The sequence below is a fragment of the Danio rerio genome, chromosome 14, assembly GCF_052040795.2.
Source record: "Danio rerio strain M-AB ecotype USA chromosome 14, GRCz13ab, whole genome shotgun sequence".
Taxonomy (NCBI): domain Eukaryota; kingdom Metazoa; phylum Chordata; class Actinopteri; order Cypriniformes; family Danionidae; genus Danio; species Danio rerio.
Window position 1 is genome coordinate 39,709,532 of NC_141034.1, and position 23,689 is coordinate 39,733,220.

The 23,689-nt window shown below is 35.3% G+C and overlaps 1 protein-coding gene across 3 annotated transcripts in view; it reads left to right on the forward strand.

Annotated features, from left to right (window-relative positions):
- si:ch211-203d1.3 overlaps window positions 1-21,089 on the forward strand; it is a 31,779-nt gene extending 10,690 nt beyond the window's left edge. For all 3 annotated transcript variants that reach the window (XM_087281809.1, XM_087281808.1, XM_087281810.1), the window contains exons 8-16: window positions 3,388-3,664; window positions 9,446-9,574; window positions 9,744-9,790; window positions 10,006-10,152; window positions 11,191-11,391; window positions 13,105-13,267; window positions 13,351-13,443; window positions 13,554-13,649; window positions 16,981-21,089. In XM_087281809.1, coding sequence (XP_087137935.1) covers window positions 3,388-3,664; window positions 9,446-9,574; window positions 9,744-9,790; window positions 10,006-10,152; window positions 11,191-11,391; window positions 13,105-13,267; window positions 13,351-13,443; window positions 13,554-13,649; window positions 16,981-17,130 — 1,303 coding nt within the window. In that variant the 3' untranslated portion in view covers window positions 17,131-21,089. The remainder of the gene's footprint in view (window positions 1-3,387; window positions 3,665-9,445; window positions 9,575-9,743; window positions 9,791-10,005; window positions 10,153-11,190; window positions 11,392-13,104; window positions 13,268-13,350; window positions 13,444-13,553; window positions 13,650-16,980) is intronic.
- Window positions 21,090-23,689: the final 2,600 nt, after the last annotated feature.

Below are 23,689 nucleotides of genomic sequence, written 5' to 3' on the forward strand. Positions count from 1 at the left end.
TGATGCATTTACATCTAATTTATGGATGTGTGTAAACGTAACATTCTGTAGTGCATTTAGTTATTGCCAAGGCACATAACATCAAAAGACGTTAATGTTAGGTTAGATTTAGGTTTTACTTAAGGTGACCAAAGTTCAATTTCTCACCAGAGTCTAAGGGCAACGTTATTTTGATGACCTAAAATCAACCAAATATTGACATCATTTGACATTTGGACATGTTGTAAAGTGATCAAAATCCAGTGTATCCAATCGTAAACCAACGTCATATTGACGTCAAATACTGACATTTATTCATCAGGTCTGGCAGCCAAAGTCTAACATCTGATAGACATCTTAGTGGTAACGTCCACACAACGTCAAGCTATAACATTATTAGACGTTGATATTTGGTTGATTTTAGGATGTATGTTGAACATTGACATTAATCTGATCTGGGGCCTGTTTCAGAAAGCAGGTTAAGTGAAAACTCAGAGTAGTTTAACCCTGAAATGAGAGAAACTCTGGGTTTTCCGTTTCAAAATGGCAGGTTTGTTAAACTCGAGAAAGCAGGTTAAGTCAAGCCTGTTTCTAAAAGAGAGTTAACTTTAACTCAGAGTCCGTTACCGTGGTAACTTACTCTGTGAATCTAACCTGGTCCGGAGCAGGTTTTATTCTCTAAACTCTGAGTTTCTGTCGGTCTCCTCCCCTTTTTTAAAAATGAAGCGGCATTTCTCGCATTAGTCTTACATTTCCACACACCTATTTTAGAGCTCATTTTGGAGATGTGCATAAAAAAGATTGATGGAAACGTCATGATTCACATAACTTTTGAAAATACGCATAATATAACAAGTGCATAACTGAGTGGGTTAAACATTTATTTGATAAGATGCACATAAACTACAAAGTGCACTTAAATTACAGTATGTACATTAAAAAATAGTTTGTTAGAGATGATGATAAAAATGTGTGTGAAAAAACAAACCAGCAGACTGAGCACACTGCAGAACATCTTAAATGGTGTTTTAGTCAATCTAAAATGCCTTTACTGTTTCATTATTAGTGTATATTATTAATTACCTCAGAGCGTCTGGAGCGTGTCAAGATCTCCGCGTCTGGCTTCTTCTGAGGCCCAGGTACATTAATTAAATAAAAAAATCATTGATGCAGCTTCTTCTGCCGCAGTAAATTCTGTTTTTACTGTTGATATTTGGCGCAAGTTAATCAGGAAGTGACGATTGTGTTCTCTTCGACTCTTTGGATAAAAACGCTGCTTTATTTTAGGCATTATTCCAGTTTTGCACAAATTTATGTAATAGCCTATATTTTGATGAAAACACAGCTATTGCCTACATTTTTGTCACACACAGAACAAAGTCACGTACGAGGCTTGTCCTTTTTTTTCCATAAATAATTAGCTTAACCTTTGACATGCACTGTTACTAGATTAATGGGATTATTATTCTGTCTAAATTATTTTATTACTGCTTACCTTCTTAATGTTATATCAACCTCTATCACTTGATCAATAAAAAGGCAGACACACAACAAGTGCGCTGTTAAATCTATTAAAACTGATAAAAGTGTATAAAAGTTTAGAAAAAAGTATAAACGTCACACATTACTTATTTTATTATACTTAAAATGTTTAAATACTTAAAATTAAAAATTTACGCATTAACTTGAGCAGCTGTTTTCCCTCGCTGTTTCTGTTTCACTGATGGTTGCTTCATTTTAAATATATACACTCATATTTGCTATAACTTTGCATGAGAACATCAAGTTCAGCTTGAAAAAGCAATGCTGATCTCTTTTTTTTAAGATGTTGCCGCAGTCACTCGTAATGTCTGCACTCCATTGATAATGCCTTTTTATAGTCACGGTGCGCGCGCTTAACTCTGAGTTGGTCTACTCAAAGTTGATTGAACCAACTCAGATCAGCTGTTCTGAAACCGAAAACTCAGAGTTTTTAATCTCTCGGTAAATCAACTCAGAGTTCAAGTTTAAACTCCGAGTTGTTTGAACCTCCTTACTGAAACGGGCCCATTGAGTTCTGACGTCAACCTGATATTCATTTCCAAACTGGATGTCCCTGCTGGATGTTTAAGGCAATTTCGGTCATCATTCAGTAAACATCCGTCATCTTTTCATCAGTGACATGCATCTAAACCAGGCATGTCCAAACTCTGTCCTTGAGGGCCAGTGTCCTGCAAAGTTTAGTTCCAACCCCAATTATACCCACCTGGGCTAGCTAATCAAGCTCTTACTAGGCTTTCTAGAAACATCCTTGCTGGTGTGTTGAGGCAAGTTGGAGCTAAAATCTGCAGGACACCGGCCCTCCAGAACCGAGTTTGGACACCCCTGATCTAAACGGTCTCTGGGAAATGTGTGTAAAGATTTTGGACATTTTCTTGGACACTTTCATGCTTCCAAACAGTTTGTTGAAATTATAAATCGCCCATGTCTTGAGGTATTGTAGTTCATTATGATTAGATTTTCATTTCTACGTGCGATTTTTATTTTTTATTTATTTATTTATTTATTTATTTTTTGATTGGACCGGAGTCAAAGGACTGATTTTTCTAATCCTTTTAGACAGGAAAATATGTAGCAGTGCCTGCAGGTTGAAGGAAAGTAGTGGAGTAAAAGTAGCGATACTGAACTAAAAATGTACTCAAGGGAAAGTAAAAGTGCACATTTTTAAAACTACTTGGTAAATTACAATTCCTGAGAAAGACTACTCGATTGCAGTAATTTAAATATTTGTTATTTGTTACTTTACACCACTGATTTTGAGTGAACTACCCCTTTTTCAAGAGTTCACAATTACAGTAGCTGACGATTGTTAATAAAGCTAGTTTGGCGTGCTGTCCCGGGAGAGAGCCTTGAGTTTATAAGATCCTCAAGCCCTGGGCGCCCTCCCGTTGCAAGGCGAGAGGGGAGTTTGAGCTCAAGTAGATCTCGATGACTCCCCCTCCTGCTTATTGTAGCTAAGTGTCAGATATGGATGCTGAGAAGATGTACTCAAAGTTTGGCTAAAATATTTTGGATTAATTGTTTAGGGGGCTTGTTTTGAACTGTGGGAGGAAACCGGAGGACCCGGGTAAAACCCATGCGACCACGGGGATAATAAGTCATTAGCTAAAGTTGGAACAGCTGTGAACAATCATAAGCATGTGATCCTCTCGAAATGTGTTTATAAATAAACTTCACTAAGCCACCTTTTTAAGTGTTTATTTATTTATTTATTTTATTTTTATTTTTTTCAGATTTTTAGTCATCCAGCTCATGCGCACTGCTAGACAGAAGCTTTTCAGATGTGCTCTCTGACTTTCAAATGTGTTTGTGGTTTGTCGATTGCTTGTTCACAACTCTCTGCCCTATGTTGCTCTCCTTTTTCTGAAGGTCAGTTCTGCAGGCACTGCATGGCTGTTGTGAACGGGCCGTGCGTGGGGCTGTTATACCCAGCAGTGGCCTCGAGTGGGCACAGTTTTACAAACAGAATGTGGAATCTGACCAGCTCTGCCTTAATGAATGGGGGGCTATGACTGGCCTGGAGTCGGTGAGGAAAGACACTGGTGGAAGATCATCGTCGAACAGAGAGTCAGTGGAGAGGGAGATCAAGGCCCAGCTTCGAGATATCATGAGGACTGAGGACTTGGAAAACATTACTTCAAAGCAGGTAATAAAAGAGAGGAGGGTTTCTTTTGACTTTATTTTAATCAGTTAATTATTTTTAAGCCATTTATTATCATTATTATTATTATTATTATTATTATTATTATTATTGTTTTTATTATTATTACTCATCACTCATACTTATATTATTATTATTATTATTACTCATCACATAGTAGTCCCCTAAAACAGGTTTCAAGAGTTCATACATAGCTGATGATTGGTAATAAAGCTTATTTGGCATGCTGTCCCAGGAGAAAGCCCTGAGCTCATAAGATCCTCGAGCCCGGGGCTCCCTCCCTTTTGCAGTGCGAGAGCAGAGTTGGGTACATTTCAAGAACCCCCCACCGCTGGTTTAGGATTGCTATGAGGATATTCTGCTGGTTGAAATTCATGTATGGTGCTGATTTGGTTTAGTCAATTTACTTATGTCTCATGTTTTGGACTGTGGGAGGAACCTGGGGAAAACCCACACGAGGACTGGGAGAACATGAACTCCATACAGAAATGTCAACTGGTCGGGTAAAGACTCGAACCAGAGACATGCTTGATGTGAGGCAACAGTGCTAGCCATAGGGCTGCCGTGCTGCCCTATAGGGGAAAAGAGGGGGAGAGGGAGTCATGCCGAAGATGACTAAAGGCTGGCTCACACAGTGAGCTTTTTTATAATTCTGAATGATTATAGCATGTCAGACTGCACAAACATGGCTCCCATGTCACACTGCAAGATCTCAGCTGTCATAAAGTCAGACTGAATGACAATGAAGATGCGCCAAACACGGAAGAAAACTCTCCCGGAGTTTGACGTCATCCACCTGTGACTTTTTCACTGTCCCGCATTCTGAAATGATTCCTCACGGTAAACGTAAACAAATCTGTAGCAGCAATTTTGCACATGGCGTGTCTTAATAATAAAACCAGGAAGAAAAAAACTGTTTTGACATTTCCCCGCAGTCATCTAAATTGCTATATGGAATGCGTCATCGAATATGGAGCTCCGATTGGTTCTTGCATTGACGCTCATCCCAGCTGTTGTTACGCTGCGTGAAAGTGTCTCAAAACTTCTGACACTGCCAGAACTTCATCGGAAGGAAAATCTGATCACAACGAGCACTAAGTGGCTGTCTGTGAACATGTCAAACCACCAATCAAAAATCACAGATTTTAGCCAAGGATTTCTGGAATCTTTTAGGATTTCCCAAATTTGTCTCCGATGACAAAATAGTGGCTGAAATCTCAGTGTGAGCCGGGCTCTAGGCAAGACACTTTGGTTATTTATACTAAGTTAAGAATCGTCTGATTGGTGAATCATATGTTAGCTAATGCGGGACCAGCCGTGTCAATCACAAGCATGTGATCCTCTCGTAATAAGTTTATAAATAAATTTCTTTTGATTACAACTAAGGTCTGAAAACATTGTTAGCCTCATTTCAGAGGCTGCATCTTCCAAATGATCCATTCGAAGGGAGCAGTGTCATCGCAGGTTTCATTTTTAATAAAAATTCAAAGGCTCTTTCGTATGCAGCCTCACAATGCGTTCTTTATTTCTGAGGTAATGAAGGACACAACCGGTGAATCCTTTGCAGCCTTGAACATCCCAAGATTCATTGCGCACTCATAACAGCAAGACCTTTTTTAAAGAAAACTCTGGATTAAATGTATGAATTAGGTTTATTTGACTTGGATATCTAAACACATTCATTCATTCATTCATTTTCTTGTCGGCTTAGTCCCTTTATTAATCCGGGGTCGCCACAGCGGAATGAACCGGCAAATTATCCAGCAAGTTTTTACTCAGCGGATGCCCTTACAGCCGCAACCCATCTCTGGGAAACATCCACACACACATTCTCACACAGACTTTCATACACTACGGACAATTTAGCCTACCCAGTTCACCTGTACTGCATGTCTTTGGACTGTGGGGGAAACCGGAGCACTCGGAGGAAACCCATGCGAAGGCAGGGAGAACATGCAAACTTGCGACCTTCTTGCTGTGAGGCGAACGTGCTACCCACTGCGCCACTGCCTCGCCCCTTATCTAAACACATGTAAAACAAAAAAGAATTGGACGTGTCTTACTAAAAAGTGGTTTTATAGACAGTTTACATTTTTATGTGTACATGAATGGATCTAAGGAATTATCTCCAGCTACTTCAAACCTTGTTTTCCCTTCACATTGCTTAAAATAAGTTTTAAAATCACTGAAAAAAAGTCATTACAGATTTATTATCGCTTATTAACGGCAACTCTTATGGTTGCCTGGTGACGAGATCTGGTTGTCTCATTTCAAAATGCTCGGTGCTGCTTGTGAGGACTTCGAAGGACTCGCCTGAAATGAGACACAGCTATTGTCATTTTCTGAGTATGCAAATCACGTTACAAATATTTCCGGTTCATTTGAATTTACTTGGAGCTTACAATTTGTAAACCCTTTCCTTTTATAAGCCAACTGCCCTTATTGGTCAGCTGACACAAGCAGCCGTTTCTTCCCCAGCTGGTGGAGGATTTGCAAACATGTTACTTTGATCAAGTTGACGTAGGGAAAATTTTGGAAAAAAAAAACTGATTTGTTTTGTTAAGGTGATCAAGAGCAAGTGCTTACTTTTGAGAAGCAAAATCTTAATCATGCACTTGTTTTTAAGGGCAAACTTTTGAATTATTATTCAATTATATTATGATCCTATTATACCTGACTACGAGCAAACAGTGAATAAAAAGAGAAGCAAATTAAATAGAAGTGCACTCAAAATGTTTTTGGATTGAATGTTCAAACTAATTTAAAATGAGCTGCAACAACACAATTCTTAAGGGGTTTTTGGGACAACTTATTTGTTTTAGGTTCAATCCACTTAGATATGTAAATACTAATACGTTCATTTAATTCCTTGTTGTCTCAACACAAATGGACAAATGAATTCAGCATTTTTTTGGCTTGTCACAATACCGGAATTCGATACCAATTGATACTGAACTTTTAAAAACGTCAATTTTCCGCTAACATTTGAGCGCTACCAAGCACGTTCTTAAACCGCACTGATTTGCCATTGTGGTTATGTGCTCAACAGAAATGACTGTGATTGGCCGTAAAGGTCATCGATTCACCAAACTCACTGCTGTTTACTAAATGTAACCACAGATACAGAGACACTGGAGCGTTTCAAAGTCACGTCGATCAGCTAGTTTGTCTATAAGCTGACATATGAGAGATCTGCTGATGAATTGCGGCTTTATAACGCTCCAGTGTCTCTGTGATTACACTCAGTAAACAGAGTTAGGTTCGATAAACTGATGACCTTCACGGCCAATCATATATTTCTGTTGAGCATGTGAACACAACGGCAAATCAGCGCTGTTTAAGAATACTCAAAAGCGCTCTAATGTTAGCGGGAAATGGATATTTTTAAAACTTCAGTATCGATTGGTATCGAATTCCATTATTGTGCAACTCTAGTTTGGATGGTAAGTACTATTTATTTCATAAATCATGTTTTTGGTTCAGTAATGTAAAAAAAAAAAGTTTACTGCTTTATACATGTGCTGCTATAATATGTTTAATAGTGAATAGTGAATAGTGCTTTTTAAAAAATGTAGTTTGGGAGAACGAAAGAAGTGCAGTTGGACTGGACAATGATAATATCCATTGATGGAGATTTGTCTGTGCAGTTTATCTGTAAATATGCCCATGCAGCACAGGACTGCTAATACATATTATAGAGCAGCAGAGAAACACAGATGAATGTGAAGAAAATGCGGGATGTGTTTGATGAGTCAGTAACAGCACACCAAACTGCGAATGAGACTGGCAAATGGCATCTGTGGCACACACTGAATTCAATTAACTTTTGCGTCTTATTGTGCGTCAGTGGTGAAATACACTCTTATGTGTCAAAATGCCCATCTTAGCACTGTTCGTTATGTCTAAATTGAAAGTAAAGTGTTGGGAGTCATCTGGTCTTAAATCGACAGCTCTCTCATACACATTGCCATTAATATGTATGTTTTTATGTATATTATATATCTCTTATAACTAATAATTATAACAACTAAACATTTTTGGGTTTGTTGCCCATCCCTCAATAATTCAGTATTTTGAAGTTTTACTAAATAGTTTTTTGGTTTTCAAAGGAGTGCAAGCCCTAACAAGAAAGATAAAGGAGTGCAAAATCCCACCTTCAGATTTATTTCATTTTAAACAGGTCTTAATTTTCCAATGTCCATGAAAGGCTGCTTATTCAGGACAAAACCATTCGATCACCAGCAGTTCATCGTAATAGAACTTTTAACAAATAGTTACATTTTTAACTCTATTTACTGATGTAGTTGAATTATTTTCCTTACAATAATATTTATTTAAAAGTTCTCCATTTATTTCTGGCGAGGACATTGACCTGGAAATGTTACGTTAAAAAAGTGCAAAATTAGATTTTTTTTTTTTTTTTTTTTTTTTTTTTTTTAGGATAGTAAAAATCTTTTCCTTTTCTATTCCTTTTCATAATATATTCCTTTTCTAAAAATATCCTAATAGTGTTGAGCCCCATAAAAGTCTGAAATGTCATTAACATTGGTCTTAAAAGGTATTTAAAAGTCATAAATTTGACTTTAAAAAACCTGCAGAAATCAGTGCTCTGAATGGAATGAGTGCTCAGTGCCTAAAATAGGAAGAAAATCCGTTTTTTTATTTATTTTATTTTATTTTTATTTTTTTACTTAAGACATGTTTACAACCCCTAAAGGTCATTATTGCAACGGAAATCAAACTGTTAAACATCTTCTTGTGGAATGCCCTATTTTTATGTTATCAAACAATAACATTTATCTAGAGAGACTTTAAATGAAATGTTTTTTAATTGTGAATCCTTGTAAAATTGTACAATATTTATATAAAAAAAAACTTTTAGATTTGAATATTCCATATTATCATTATGATTATTTGTGTATTATTTATTGCTGTTGATGGCTTTTTAATTGTTTAAATATTTGTACAATTATAGAAAAGTGATATTCATAAAATGTGGTAAACTTTTTTTAATTTATTTATGTATTTTTTTTGCCATGACATAGCCAGAGAAGCTGATATGGCAATAAACTCAAAATGCTCACTCAAAGGTGTGCACAGGATTTCTTTATGGTGGCCTCTTTAAAGTCATCCAAAAATACTGCAGTATTATGAACTTCCGTATTGTTTCCATTTAAGTATTTACTGTATATATTTCTTTTTAATTATTGGAAAATTGAGATTTGTCAGCATTAAGTATCACATAATCTTTCTGAGGTCACACTAATATACATGTTTGCTGCTCAATTCGCATTTACTATTTGGAATATTGAGTTCAGTTGTGCTGCTTTAAAAACATTTAACATTTTACAATATCATTTTGTGAATAAATACAAACCTATTAGAACTCTTTAAAAGTCTTTAATGTCACCTTGCCTGTTTAGCATGTCTGTTCTGAATACATACAGCATATATTTCCATTCCAAAAAAAAAAACTTTCTGACCTACGATACATCTGAACAGCAGTCTAAAGACACATTTTTAAAGACCCCGTTCCTCCAGAACTCACTCAGTGTTAATGTGTCTGAGCTTGTTGTCTTATCCAGAGAATCTCTGTGGCATGACATTCAGGCAGTTACCAAGTCAGCAGCTTGATTAAATGTTCTTAAGCATTATTATATCATGTGACATGCCACTTAATGCAATCTGTATCTCAGACCTATGGTCTCTGTTATTAGTCTCTATGAATGAGCTACAAGCCCTGTGTGTGTTTGTGTGTGTTTGAAGGTGCGAACATCTCTGGAATCCAGAATAGGCATCGACATGAAAGACTACAAGGAGTATATTGACAACGAGATGATGGTCACAATGGCACAGATGGACAAACCTTCCAGAATATTGGACTACCTTTACTTGGTGAGTGATGATTAAGCCAATTTGTCCCACCAGAAATCAAACAAAATGATCAGTTTCAGTTCTTTTGAATGAAAGCTCTCCAAACAGGAAGTGCAACCCATACTTTGAAATGCAGTAGTCATGTGCAGAAAAAGGTGGATATGTTGAACCATTAGTTTTTTTTTTTCAGGGTTCAGAATGGAACGCTGCCAACTTTGAAGAACTACAGAAGAACAAGTATGTTGATTATTAGGACTATAATAATTATACATATAGCCTCTTTTATTTAGTTAGAGTTTAGTAGCCATTAAAGAAACTGCGGCTGGCAAATTTGTGTTTGTGTTGGTATTCATAATATTTTATGTCTTATTTCTTACATATATCCCCTTTAAATAAAGTCATATTTTTATGTTTTATGCAGAAGATGTATTAAAAACACTTGTTTTTGATAGTGTGGGCTACATCCTGAATGTTACCATGGAGATTGACAACTTTTTCCCAGAATGCTTCACCTATATGAATATTCGAGTGTATGATGTGGAGGCGACTGACCTGCTGTCACACTGGAACAACACATACATGTTCATCAATGAAGCAAGGTGCTACACACACACACACACACACACACACACACACACACACACACACACACACACACACACACTATTTGGGCTTGTTATTGGCAATTTGTAGGTTTGCACTTGGATTTAAGTTTATAAAAAAAAAAGTTAATAAACACATTATTTATAAATATTGAAATAATCTGAGGGTAGCTCAATGATTAGCACTATTGCCTCACAGCAAGAACGTTACTAGTTCGAGTTTCGGGTGGGTCAGTTGGCATTTCTGTGTGGAGTTTGCATTTTCTCCCCATGTTGGCGTGAATGAGTGTGTATGAATGTTTCCAAGTACTGGGTTGCAGCTGGAAGGGAATCCACAGTGTAAAACATATGCTGGATAAGTTGGCGGCTCATTCCAAGAACTGGGTAGAATTGATATATACATATATATATATATATATATATATATATATATATATATATATATATATATATATTAATAATCTTGAATTATCCTTTTTTTAGTATCCAGATTAAACATTATACTTACAGGGAAGGCAAGGCACATTTATTTATATAGCACACTTCATACACAGTGACAATTCAAAGTGCTTTACATAAACAGGAATAAAAGAAACGAGTATAAAAATAAAAACAAATAATAAAAATGATTAAAAAAACAAGAAAAGTTTTAAAGAAGAAAGTTATTAAAGAATGAAAAAGAAGAGAGAAACATAAAAGTAAAAAGAAATGAAATTAATGTTTGTGTGAAAGAGAAATGAACAGAAAATGGTGGCTCATCTTGAGTGCGTGTATTTATATATTTTTATAACTGCCAGGATTATGCAAACTGGGACATAATGAAGGCTATTTTGATATTTTGCCTGTATTGGCTGTTGGTCAAATATTACCACAATGATAATAAGTAATTATTAGTAGGCTAGTTATTGTGACATAAAGAGAATAGCTGGGAGAATTGCATCGGATAGACAGACAGACACACTGATTATGTTCTAGTATGTCTTACTGCCCTCTACCTCATGCTGACATTGTTGTCTTTTTCTCATGCTGGTACAGGAAGAGTGGACAGGCGGTCCTGGTGCATTGTAAGATGGGCGTCTCTCGCTCTGCCTCCACAGTAATTGCTTTCCTGATGAAACAACAGGGCTGGACTTTAGATCAGGCACTCAACCACGTGAGAGAAAGACGGCCTATTGTGCAGCCCAATGAAGGTTTCCTCAAACAGCTGAACACGTACAGCGGCATCCTTAACGCCAGGTGACTTAAGCTCTCATAGATCAACAAGTACTTGTGTAGCGTCTTAATAGACACGTTCAGGTACAGACATGTCAAGTGTGGTTTGTTGTTTAACCATGTGCACACTTTGTTTTTTTCCCTCAAGTTTTTAGTTTAGCCATTTTTTCCCCAACTTTGTCACAGGAGAACTATGTCGCATAAAACTGGAAATATACAGCTGAAGTCAAAATCATTAACCCTCCTGTGTTTTTATTTTTCAAATACTTCTCAAGTGATGTTTAACAGAGCAAGGAACTTTTCACAGTATGTCTGATATATTTTTTTCTACTGGAGAAACTCTTATTTGTCTTATTTCAGCTACAATAAAAGCAGTTTTAAATTTTTTAAGGTTAATAAAATTAGCATTTTTTCCCTGATTTTTCTACAGAAACAAAAGTCATTGTTCATTATACAATGATTTGCCCTAATTTGCCTAATTAACCTAGTTAAGCTTTAAAAATTGCACTTTAAGCTGACTACTGGTCAGTGTTGCCAGCTTGTAAATATCAAAGTATCTAACCAGAACCTCAAAATTATCGTATTTGAAGGAATATTATTATACACGAGTCAAACAGAGAGTATACAGCTATTATCTAGACCAGGGATTCTCAACCAGTAGTGGGCCTCCCTGATCCTGCAGGTGGGCCTCAAGAATAATTAAATTAAAAGAACAAAATAATTAAAAGAATAATTAAAAATTAACTTTCAGTATTATACTTTAAAGTTGAGTGAACTGTTTTGAAACAATGTGCAAATTACCATAATACATAAAAAAGCCATACCTTAGTGGGAAGGTTCCACCTCCAAGTTGCTGTTATTGGATACTTGTGTGTTGCCAGATGTTGAGGGATTAATTTTGTAGTACAATTTGGATTTCTTCATGGACCACAAGTGCTGGTTGGCTTGAAAGCAGTGCACCCTGCCAAATTTTTTAGCACACTTTGGGGTGTGATACCCATTCAGATTATCTGTAATGAGCCGATTTTTGTGGCTTTGTTTTGATGAGATTAACTTTAGAAAAAACCCACATTTAAATGGGGAGAAAGAGAACTTGAAGGGCAAACTCCCCTGTGCTTCTCACTTCCTTTTCAGCACTAATTTTTTTTTAACTTTATTTCTTAATTGATCGATCTCATCCTGAAAACTACTGATCTAAGCATGACCGCATGCGGCAAGAATGTTAACTCATGAAAGCCATTCTCCACATTGACTGGCTGAGAAGATGTAACATAGGATGAGATTGAACACGTGTAACTCCACATTCTCCTCAGAGACAATGACAAAAGATGTAGCTAGATCAATAAGTATAGAAGCCCTAAGATTACAATAAAAATAATTTTAAATACCATAAAATTCTGAAGTTATCATTCATTAAAGATTTTTTTTTAATTATTATTGATCGTACAGAGGTCAAAATTATCATACAAATGCAATAATTATTGTACATCTGGCAACGCTTCTACTAGTATCTTGAAAAATATCTAGTCAAACATTATGTACTGTCATCGTGGCAAAGAAAACCGTAATCAACGATTAGAAATTGGTTACTAAAACTATCATTTTTAGAAATGTGTTGAAACATAAGAATTCAGGAGGGCAAATAATTTTGACTTTAATCTGCAAAAAAGCTTTTATTAGTATTGCAAAAAAGAGAAAATATACAGTTAGAGTTTACACTGCATTGTTTGTTTACAGCAAGCAGCGCCACAGTGCCCTCTGGAGGAGGAAGTCCAAAGCAGATGCCCGTCAGCCGTCAGTACACAACGAACAAGCGACAGGGGATGAAAATGAAGAGAAAGAGGAAGAGGAGGAGGAATCACAGAGTCCAGATGAGGAAAGCAGCGAGGAGGACACTGATGTAAGGGAATTTGCCATATAACAAATATTTTATGAAGGTTATCTGCATTTCTTGATGAGTTTATTTATTTCTGTCCTCCTCAGGTGTTTGAACAGATGTGTGAGAATGTTCTGGATACTGGAGAGGCAGAATCCGCCACATCCAACCAGTTTCTTTCTATACAGGAAAGTGATAAGGTTAGCAAAGAGGCTGATATTTCACTACACTTGAACATTATTTAAAAAATATTTTTATAATGTAATAAATAATGGTTGTTTTTTAATGATTGCAACACTTGATTATCTAGGTGTCGTCCAGCCCGAGCAGAAGTGGCAGGATGGATTTGTTTTCTCTTATGCAGTCTATTCAGCTTGACGATGAGGATCGAGGGATGGATAAAGAGGTAAGAGGAAAAGTCTGGGTTAGAATGCAAATTGATTGATAAAAGAATTTGAAATGCATAGTCAAACAAATGCAAATTAAGGGCTAAGTCAGGGGCAGGGCCGGCGCGTCCATAGAGGCGACCTAGGGCCGTCTAGGGCGTCAGAATAGATAAGGCGGCGCCCGCGACACTACCCTCACCACCCGCGCCCTCAGTTATATCCGCGTCCCCAACACTACCCTCACCACCCGCGCCCTCGGTTATATCCGCGTCTAGGGCGGCAGAATAGAGAGGGTTGGGGTTCAGGATGGTCCAGGAGGGCCGGTGTCCTGCTCCAACTTGCTTCAACACACCTTTACAGTATTTAAAAGCTGGAATTTTGTTATTTTTATGAACCATAAAACAAAGCTTATTGTAATTTATTTATATAGATATATATGTGATGCATATATGCATATATATATATATATATATATATATATATATATATATATATATATATATATGCATATATATATATATATATATATATATATATATATATATATAGATATGCATGCATATATGAGTACACCCTCAGAAATCTCCTATTTAAATTAATATTTTCTTTAGGATGCTTATATTTGTGCATATACATTAGATAGGTCACGACTGAAGCCAAATCTGGAGCTTATCTAACAAAACAACTCGCACTAACGGTTCGAAAATTAGTAGCCTAAAAGTATCTTTTAGGAAAAACAATAAATAAAAATTTCAAAAATAATAACAATTTTGTTGAAATGTTGTAGTTTGTAATTCTATTTAGCAATATTTTGCATGAATTTTAATGTATTATTAAATGTGCTTTAATAAATATATCTGTTTAATAAATCTGTTTTCTTCAAATGCACCAATATATATTACCCATGTTCACTGAGAAGTGGATACAAAGATTTATTTTCAAAAGTTATGCTGAGCACTGTGTATTATTAAAGTTAAAGGCAAAATGATGAGCGCTCATGTAACAAGATTCATTATTTTTCAAATATTTCCCAAGTGATGTTAAACAAAGCAGATTATAAAATAGAATAGGTTTTAATGACTCATTTCTATAAACATTATTTACTGTCATGGCACAGACAAAAACTATTTCATTGTTTTTGTTAGACATCAAATTTGCTATTGAGAATTATTTTTTAACTTTGAAAATGGTTATTTTGCAAATATTAGTATTCAGGTTAAAGTGCCTTTTAATGGCTGAACTCTTGCTCTGTTAAACATCATTTGGTAAATATATACAGTTAAAGTCAGAAATATTAGCCCCCACTGAATTTTTAGCCCCCATATTTATTTTTTCCCCCAATTTCTGTTTAACGGAGAGAAGATTTTTTTTCAACACATTTCTTAAACATAATAGTTTTAATCTAGTTTTAGGCTAAATGTTTTTCAAGACACTTCTATACAGCTTAAAGTGACATTTAAAGGCTTAACTAGGTTAATTAGGTTAACTAGGCAGGTTAGGGTAATTAGGCAAGTTATTTTTTAATGATGGTTTGTTCTGTAGACCATCGAAAAATTTAGCTTAAAGGGGCTAATAATTTTGACATTAAAATGGTGTTTAAAAAATTAAGAATGATTTTATTCTAGCTGAAATAAAACAAATAAGACCTTTTCCAGAAGAATAAATATTATCAGACATACTGAGAAAATTTCCCTGCTCTGTTGATCATCATTTGGGAAATATTGAAAAAAGAAAAAATTTCAAAGGGGGGGCTAATAATTCTAACTTCAACTGCATATAAATAATTAAACTAATAGTTTTGCTGTATACAATACACAAGTCGGAAACCCTTTTATGCCAGGCTTTTATCACTGCAAGTCTCTTGATTTAGTGAAAATTATTTTTAAGGTATCATGGGGGATGTAGTTTTTTTTCTGAACAAATGTCACAATAAATTAAAGTAATAATATACTAAGCAGTGTTGGGTACATTCCTTTATAAAAGTAATTAGTTATAGTTGCTTCTCACAAATAGTAACTGAGTTAGTAACTGAGTTCCATCATTATAAAAGTAACTAATTACTGGAGAAAGCAACTATTGCCTTACTTTAAACACAATTTTAATCTGTCAAATGACTAAAATAAATATAAAACATTGTAGAGTGATATACACTATTTTAATGTTGTTTTGGGACAATGTGAGAGACAACGGCAGCACTATATATCTAGATATTATTTTGGTTTAGTTCTGTCTGAGTAATAAGTGTTTGCAGTGGAGTTTTATTTGCTTTGACGTCGTGGCTTCGTTTCCTCGTGTAGCCACTAATTTTGTAGCCTCATGACTACGACATAACTACGACTACTAGGTGCTTCATTAGATTAGAATTATCTGTACGATAAGTTGCACGATAAACATTCTCGTCTTTCACCTGTGTGAGGGGAAAAGTAGTGCTTTATATTTCCAGTTTGCCAATGCTACCTTTGAACTTGTAGAATTTGCCATCGTTCTGACTCTTGGTCATTGGTGTGTGCCACTGACTGTGTGCGTGAGCTTGTGTGTGAGTGTGACGGAGGCCAGCTAGTAAAGTTCTGTGCAGGTACACCTCACTCCTCTAGCATCTGTCGCTAGAGTAACCTTAGAGGTCAGAGGCCATAGTCTTTAGCCTCCTTGGTAGAGCAACAACTCCCATGCGGAAAGTTGCTGGTTCGATCTTAGCTCAGAAGCGTGTTTGGGTGATGCAGGACCGGTGGGGTTACATGAACACCCACACTACTGCTCTATCTAAGCCAATCATCACATTCTCATTCACACTACAGTTACATTCATGTACAACAATAATCATCACAGGTTGGTCATGTTCTGTGTCCTGCCCCAGCCTTAAATATACACACACACACACACACAGCCCAGAAAAAGAGAGGTCATACAGTTTGACTCAGAAAGACGCTGCTCGCTGGAAAACCGCTCCAGTGTTCTTAATTATAGTAACGCACATTTATTGTCACGTTAACGTTTACTCATTTCATTACTTGTTACTGAAAAAAGTATCACCTGTTAGTAACGCTGTTTATTTATAGTGCCGTTATTCCAATCACTGATAATAATAATATATTTAATCATGCATGTGCTTACAGCAGGGTTGTTTTTTAATGTATAGTTATTGTTAAAAATGAAATACCTTATTGAGAAAATGATTTAACTTTGAAAGAAAAATATTTAACTGGATTTAATCAATAACATCTGCCCTCTAAAACAATTTTGGTTGACACATTTATTATCTTTGTCTTTCGGGAATTTTTAATCTTCATTATCATTATTTATTTTTTCACCGAATGCAAAAATCCTTTAACTAAAAGATCTAAACACTTTTAGATGAGCGTCTGTCAGAGACTTTCTCCAGGACAGAGACGGCGGAGTCAGGGAAGAAGAGGTTTGACTTATCAGAGAGCACACGTGGATGCTTCCCCTGAGCCCAGCAGCCGACAGACTCAACACACAAACAATGATGAAGCCGGACTCTGAAACGCTTCAACAGCCTCTTAAAATGATGGAGAAATGTGAAAAGGTGAGGAAAAGGAACACAAACAGTCATGCTAACACAAATGGACGCTCTTGCACACAAGTCTTATCCTTCTGATTGTATCATTCCACGGTTTTAAAGATTACAAACAAGGTTCTTTATTCATATATTTGCTGTACTGAAGCTCATTTAGGTCATTTCACTTGGAGGTAATGAATATGTCATCCATTTTTCCATCCATCTAGCCTGAAAATCATAATCCGTGGTGATTTTTCAGGTGGATTGTAGTGAGTATTATTGATGCAGTTTTCTTCAGAGCATTATCATTCAAAATTGTGCCTTTTTGAAATCTCCGTATTCTTTGCACCTTCATATATTGAGCCATAATATTCAGTTATTTCACAGGTTTTACTATAGTGTTATAGAGTGAATGGAGTGTTTCGTTAGCTGTATCCATCGTAATGTTATACAGAAACATGACCAGAACAGCTATGGGGGAAATGTTAGGAGACCGCCTGAAAAATTCTCTAATGTTTTTTATGATAAATCATTAGTTCCTTTAGAACAAGTCTAAAACTCAGCCGCAGCTCTGCAGATTTTAGTTCCAGCCACCTCCAACTCACACCTACTTGATAGTTTCTAGTAGTCTTGAACTCTGTGATTAGTTTAGTGTGTTTGATTAGGGTTGGAGCGAAACTGTGCAGAGCTGCGGCCCTCCAGGAATCCAGTTAGAGACCTACATGTATGCTTTAGAACTGGGGTCACCAAACCTGTTCCTGGAGGGCCGGTGTCCTGCAGATTTTAGCTCCAACCCTAATCAAGCACCTCTGAACCAGCTAATTTAGCTCTTAGATATACTGAAGTGACTAGAAACTTCCTGGCAGGTGTGTTCAAGCAAGCTGGAGCTAAACTCAGCAGGATACTAGCCCTCCTGGACCGAGTTTGGACAAATTTCAAATAAAAATGTTGTCATATAAAGCTATAAAATTTTCCACACATGCATTTATATTCATTTTCAGACAACACCATTCCAGTGTTTAAACTTCAGACGTTAAGACAAAAAATTTATTTTCGTACATAGTTTGTGTCTTGTTTCTAGTCCAAATATCTAAAAATTCTTAAATCAAGAAAAGGTTTCTAGGCTAGCAAAACACATTGTCTTGTTTTCAGAAATAATATGCCAATATTAAGTGAGTTTTTCCTTAAAACAAGCAAAATAATCTGCCAATAAGGTAAGAAAAATAATCAAGTTTTTCCTTTTGACAAACGATTCTTTTGCTTACCCCATTGGCAGATTATTTTGCTTGTTTTTAGAAATAATATGCCAATATTTAGTATTTTACCTTAAAACAAGACAATACATTTTGCTTACCTAGAATTTTTTTTCTTGATTTAGAAATTTTTAGAAATTTGGACTAGAAATGACAAAAAAAATCCAAGCAAGAAAAGCATTTTTTGCAGTGTATTTGCTGGAATAACATTGATTCTTAAAAATAAGTGCTGTAAATGACAACATTTGGATAACATTTAATCAAACAGTTATAGATTTAAGTGAAATGTTAATATTTGTTTTATTCTATATCTAAATAACCATTAAATCATGAGAAACTGAGTTTTTTTTTAAGCGGCCTCCTAATTTGCACCATACCTTGTTGTTTTTTATGAATACGAGTGTGTGCGCACTCATTTGAACAGTCCTATGCAATAATCTACTTTTAATAGCTGTTTCTTCTCCATGAATGTGAAGCTTTATGCTGCCTGTGTGGAGATCAGTTTGAGAAAAAAAGTGTTGAGAAAGCAATTGAGGATTGAACATTTTAGTATTCTATATAGCAGGGGTGCCCAACCTCAGTCTTTGAGGGCCGGTGTCCTGCATATTTTAGTTTCAACCCCAAGCAGCTAATCAAGCTCTTTCTAGGTATGCAAAAAACTTCCATGCAGGTGTGTTGAAGGAAGATGGAGCTAAACTATGCAGGAGTTTGAGCACCCCTGCACTTCCATTTAATTCCATTTTGGTGTCAGAAAGATTTTTCTATTTATAAATCAGTGCTGTTTATTTAGAGAAGGAGCAATTAAATTGATCAAAAGTGACACTAGAGACATTTATTACTGCTTTTTTAACTTTTCAAGTTCTTACTTCTTAACAATATTATGTAAATAAATACAAATATTTAGTACCAGCATTGGTCATTATGAGAAATGTTTCATTCCGTATTAAAAAAAATCTAATATATTTCTGCTCATTCATTAAGCTGATGATTTTATCCAATATGAGAACATGTATATAATCTATTATAACTAAAGAATTACACTATACAATTTTTAAATAAACAACTTCAGTAACACTGTAGTTTAGGTCACGATTCTTGTGAGATCCAAAGGTTTGCATTCATATAATTATAACCTGTTTCTAAATGGTTTGGCTCTGAAAGTGAGGGGGGATGTATCCCCACCGTCCTCCCCATTGCTATGCCCCTGACCAGGTGATTAACTATGAGGTGCTGGAGTTAACAAAAGGCAAGCACACGCAGAAATCCCGAGTATGCGGTAGAGCTCATAATTACACTATTGATCAATCATGTTTACAAACAAAACGCCACATTAAATGGCGCTAATACCATTTTAAACGTCGCTAAACACAGCCTTCTGATTGCAAACGGCGCAAATAACGTGCGTAAATCTTAAAAAAATAAATATATAAATAAAATAAACACAGTTTTTGGTATTGGCGCCATTTTGTTTGTAAAGTTTATTGATTAATAGTGTAATTGTGAGCTCTTTGGCTTGCCATAACTGAGTAGTCTCTCCCACGTACTCTGTCTCTCTCGCGCTTACTCACTCTCTTTGAGTTCGCTTGGGTTTTGTTCACTCCCGTGCCTGATAACTAACAGTACATCAGTAGTTCTGAAGTATGATCTTATTCTACATGCCTAATCATCCTACCCAATACCTAAACCCAATTTCTACTCTACTAATGTTACTAAATATTAAGCTGGTATAGTGTTAGTTAATACCATGAGTTGTGACCAAAAGTGTCAGCAAAGCTTTTTATTATGACCTGTAATAAACATCACATTTTTACTGTGTTTTTAAATAAATAATTGCAGCATTTTAAAAAGTCTTTCTGACTCCACTTTTGAATGGTTAAGTTGCTAGACGGTGATGTTTTTAAAACTTCTGAGCTATTTTCACATCTTTTGCAATTAAGCAGATGTTGTCTAATATGTTTTTAAAATGTACAGTATGTAGGAAACAACCTGAGAAGAAAAAAAAAACAAAATCAAACCCTGAGTGTTTTCCTGAAAAAAAGTGCCACGCTTATTTGTCTGTACTCTTTCGATCATTCTGCATGATGGCTCAGTGCCTTTAGTAGATAGAGGTGGACTGAAAGAACTACATTTGTTGTAACTAACTAACTGTTTGTTAAGCTGTTATGGGCTGGTTGATTGGTGTGTGTGTGTGTTTGCATGATGTCGCGTGTATGCATGCTGTTTGTACTGTATGTGAAGCATGTGTCCTCTGTATGTTTAAAGTATATACAATCTGCTGTAAAACATTTGTTTATTCTGTCTTCGCACAAAGTGCCAAATGTTGTGAGACCAAAGTTCTGTTGCGGGATGTTTTTAGTTTGGGGCTCCACCAGTTTTGCATTGTTTTTCCACAAGAATGTCTTTTTAAATGATGATTTATTGGTTCTAGATGAGGACACACAGCCTTCAGAGCGCTGATTTGTTTCCTCTCACCGGGTGTATAATGTGCCATGCCTTATCAGCTTCACAAAAAGGTTCTTTCATTTGGTCTGATGTATAACTGCAGTTTTCTTGTTCATTATTGGCATTAAATATGTCAAGGTTGCTGTTGCTTTTTGTTTTCTATTTATGACTGATCTGAACAGGTATGTTTTTAATTTGATATTCAAGGTTGTGTGTGATATAAGAATTAAAATGAATTTGTTATGGGATGTGGACTTTTTTTTTAATTGCTTGTTTGTTTCATAAAGAAGATATTTGTTCTCATTAATATGATTGTGTCTGTGCTCGAAATTTATGAAAAGAAAATTATGGAAATGTATTATGCTTGTGCACTTTTTTCTATAAACTGTGATAGCATTGACACATTTCAAATAAACATTGTTTGTAATAATTTTTTTTTTTCATAAAATGAACTTATAAACATTCAATGTTGTCTAATTTATATATATATCTGTATATGAATATACAGCACAAGTTGGTTCATGCAAAAGTTATTTTCTTATTTAGTTTAGCAAGATCATTAAATGTAAAACTCAATACAAATCTCTTCAAATATGAAAACAAAAAATTCAGATTTATACTATAGTATATTAGTTATTGATCATTTCTAGCAATTAGTACATTAACGCAAGACACTGTGCCTAAAATATAACTTAAAAAGGGGGGGGGGGGGGAACTGTGAGACTGCAAGCTATTCTTTGTCTTTGAACAAAAGTTTTATTTTGAAATACCAGTAACAAGTAATCTATAATGGATTACATTTTAGGAGGTAAATTGCTCAATGCTAGCTATATATATATATATATATATATATATATAAAAATATATAAAAAATATATATATATATAAATAATGCATGTCCAGACTGCGGATCTGCCCAAAACATTTGACCAGAGGGGAACTCTGGCACCCTGGCTGATCTTGGTTTCTCAAAGGTTTGTTCTTCACTTCTATCAATTGGTAAAAGTTTGTTTCTCTGACACCATAGCCTGTGGGGTTGGAGTAAGGGTTGAAATGTGTTTTTGTTTTTTAACTCTCGTTTCATGTATATTATGCTGCCTTGACAATCTACAATGTCAAAAGTCTACAGAAACAAAGATTACTTGAGTATATATGATATTGCAGAAATAAACGTGCATGATTACTTTGTTGCATTAATCTATGCATAATTAATTGATTATTTACATGACACATTTCAGCGGTCCGTTCTTTGTACCTCACTTAAATGATCCTTGTAAATGATCTCAAGCTTATTTGGTTCTTCAAGCAAGTTCACGAATCAGATTCTATCTTCCTCAAAATCATGATCAGCAATGCAACATTTGTCTGACGGCATCATCTGATTAATATTCAATCATCCATGTGAGCAAAAGTACATAAATTCTTAGTAAACTGTTAAATATGATGCAAAATAACTTTCCACCTTTGTTGTGAGCTGCAGGCTTTACATTGTCATGTGTCAAGAGTATTAAGCAATTTAACAAAGTATACATTTTACAGTGGATTTATATATAAATATATATATATATATATATATATATATATATATATATATATATATATATATATATATATAATTTGCAAAGTGTATAACTACTACTGTAAGAAAATATCAGAATAAAACTTTCAGTATTATCTTTGTTTGAAAAGACATGCTCTAATCCTGTTTATATAAATGAAGCTGCTGCTACCAGGGGTCCGTTCTTCGCACGTGGATTACTCAGTTAGCTGGATTTGGATATTGACGGTTTGACACGATCCAGGATTGTTTTGTTCTTCAAAGCTGATCCGAGAGTTGTCGTCATAGCAACAGTTCTCCTAGCTCAAATCTGATCGGGAGCAGGTTCAATTCATATAAACAGGATTAGATCAGCTCAGTTCAAGCAAAGAAAATAGAGAAAGTACCGAATTCTGATATTTTCTTACAGTAGTAGTTATATACACTTGGGAAAACAGTAAATATTTTTTAACTATATATAAAGTTAAAATTATTAATAAAATAAATAAAGTTATACATATTAACAAAACGTATGCAATCTGCACCCCTAAAATGAAAGTACAAAGACTGCCACCTGGTGGTGCAAAGAGAAAACTTATTGATATTAACTTTTTAGATCGCTTTAGTACAATTTGTGTATGATAATAGAAATGCACAATATGTGACTTTAAAAAAAAGAAAAGAAATAATACATTAATGCAGTCATAAACATGTTTTGACAGTTAATATGCCAGTGATTATGCTTCACAAAAGTTGCAGATGCCTTTATCAATATCAAAATGCTTTTGTAAACATCCAGTTATTCCATACAGCAGGTAAAAAACAGCTACTATAATAAAGAAAATCTTTTCTAAATGTAGAACTAAATACATTGATTTGCATTGAAATACATGATGAATACTTTTGACACATGAAAGTGTAAAGCCTGCAGCTCACAACAAATATGGAAGGTTATTGCGTGTCATATTTAACAAACTGTTTCCTGCTAATTTGATGTAATGTTGCTCACATGGATAATTGAATATTAATCAGATGATGTCATTAAGCTGCTATGCCGTCGGCCAATCGTTGCATTGCTGATCATGATTTCGAGGATCGATAGATCTGTCCTTCACAACACACGCAGCGATCTCAGATCAGTTTATCCAGACATTCTAATCTGATTCGCGAACTTGTTTGAAGAACCAAACTAGCGAGAGATCAGTTATCAAGATTAAAAGATCCAGGATCTGCCAAATCATCTTAGATCATTTAAGCGAGGTACGAAGAACGGAACTGTTGCCATGACAACAACTCTCAGATGAGTTTTGA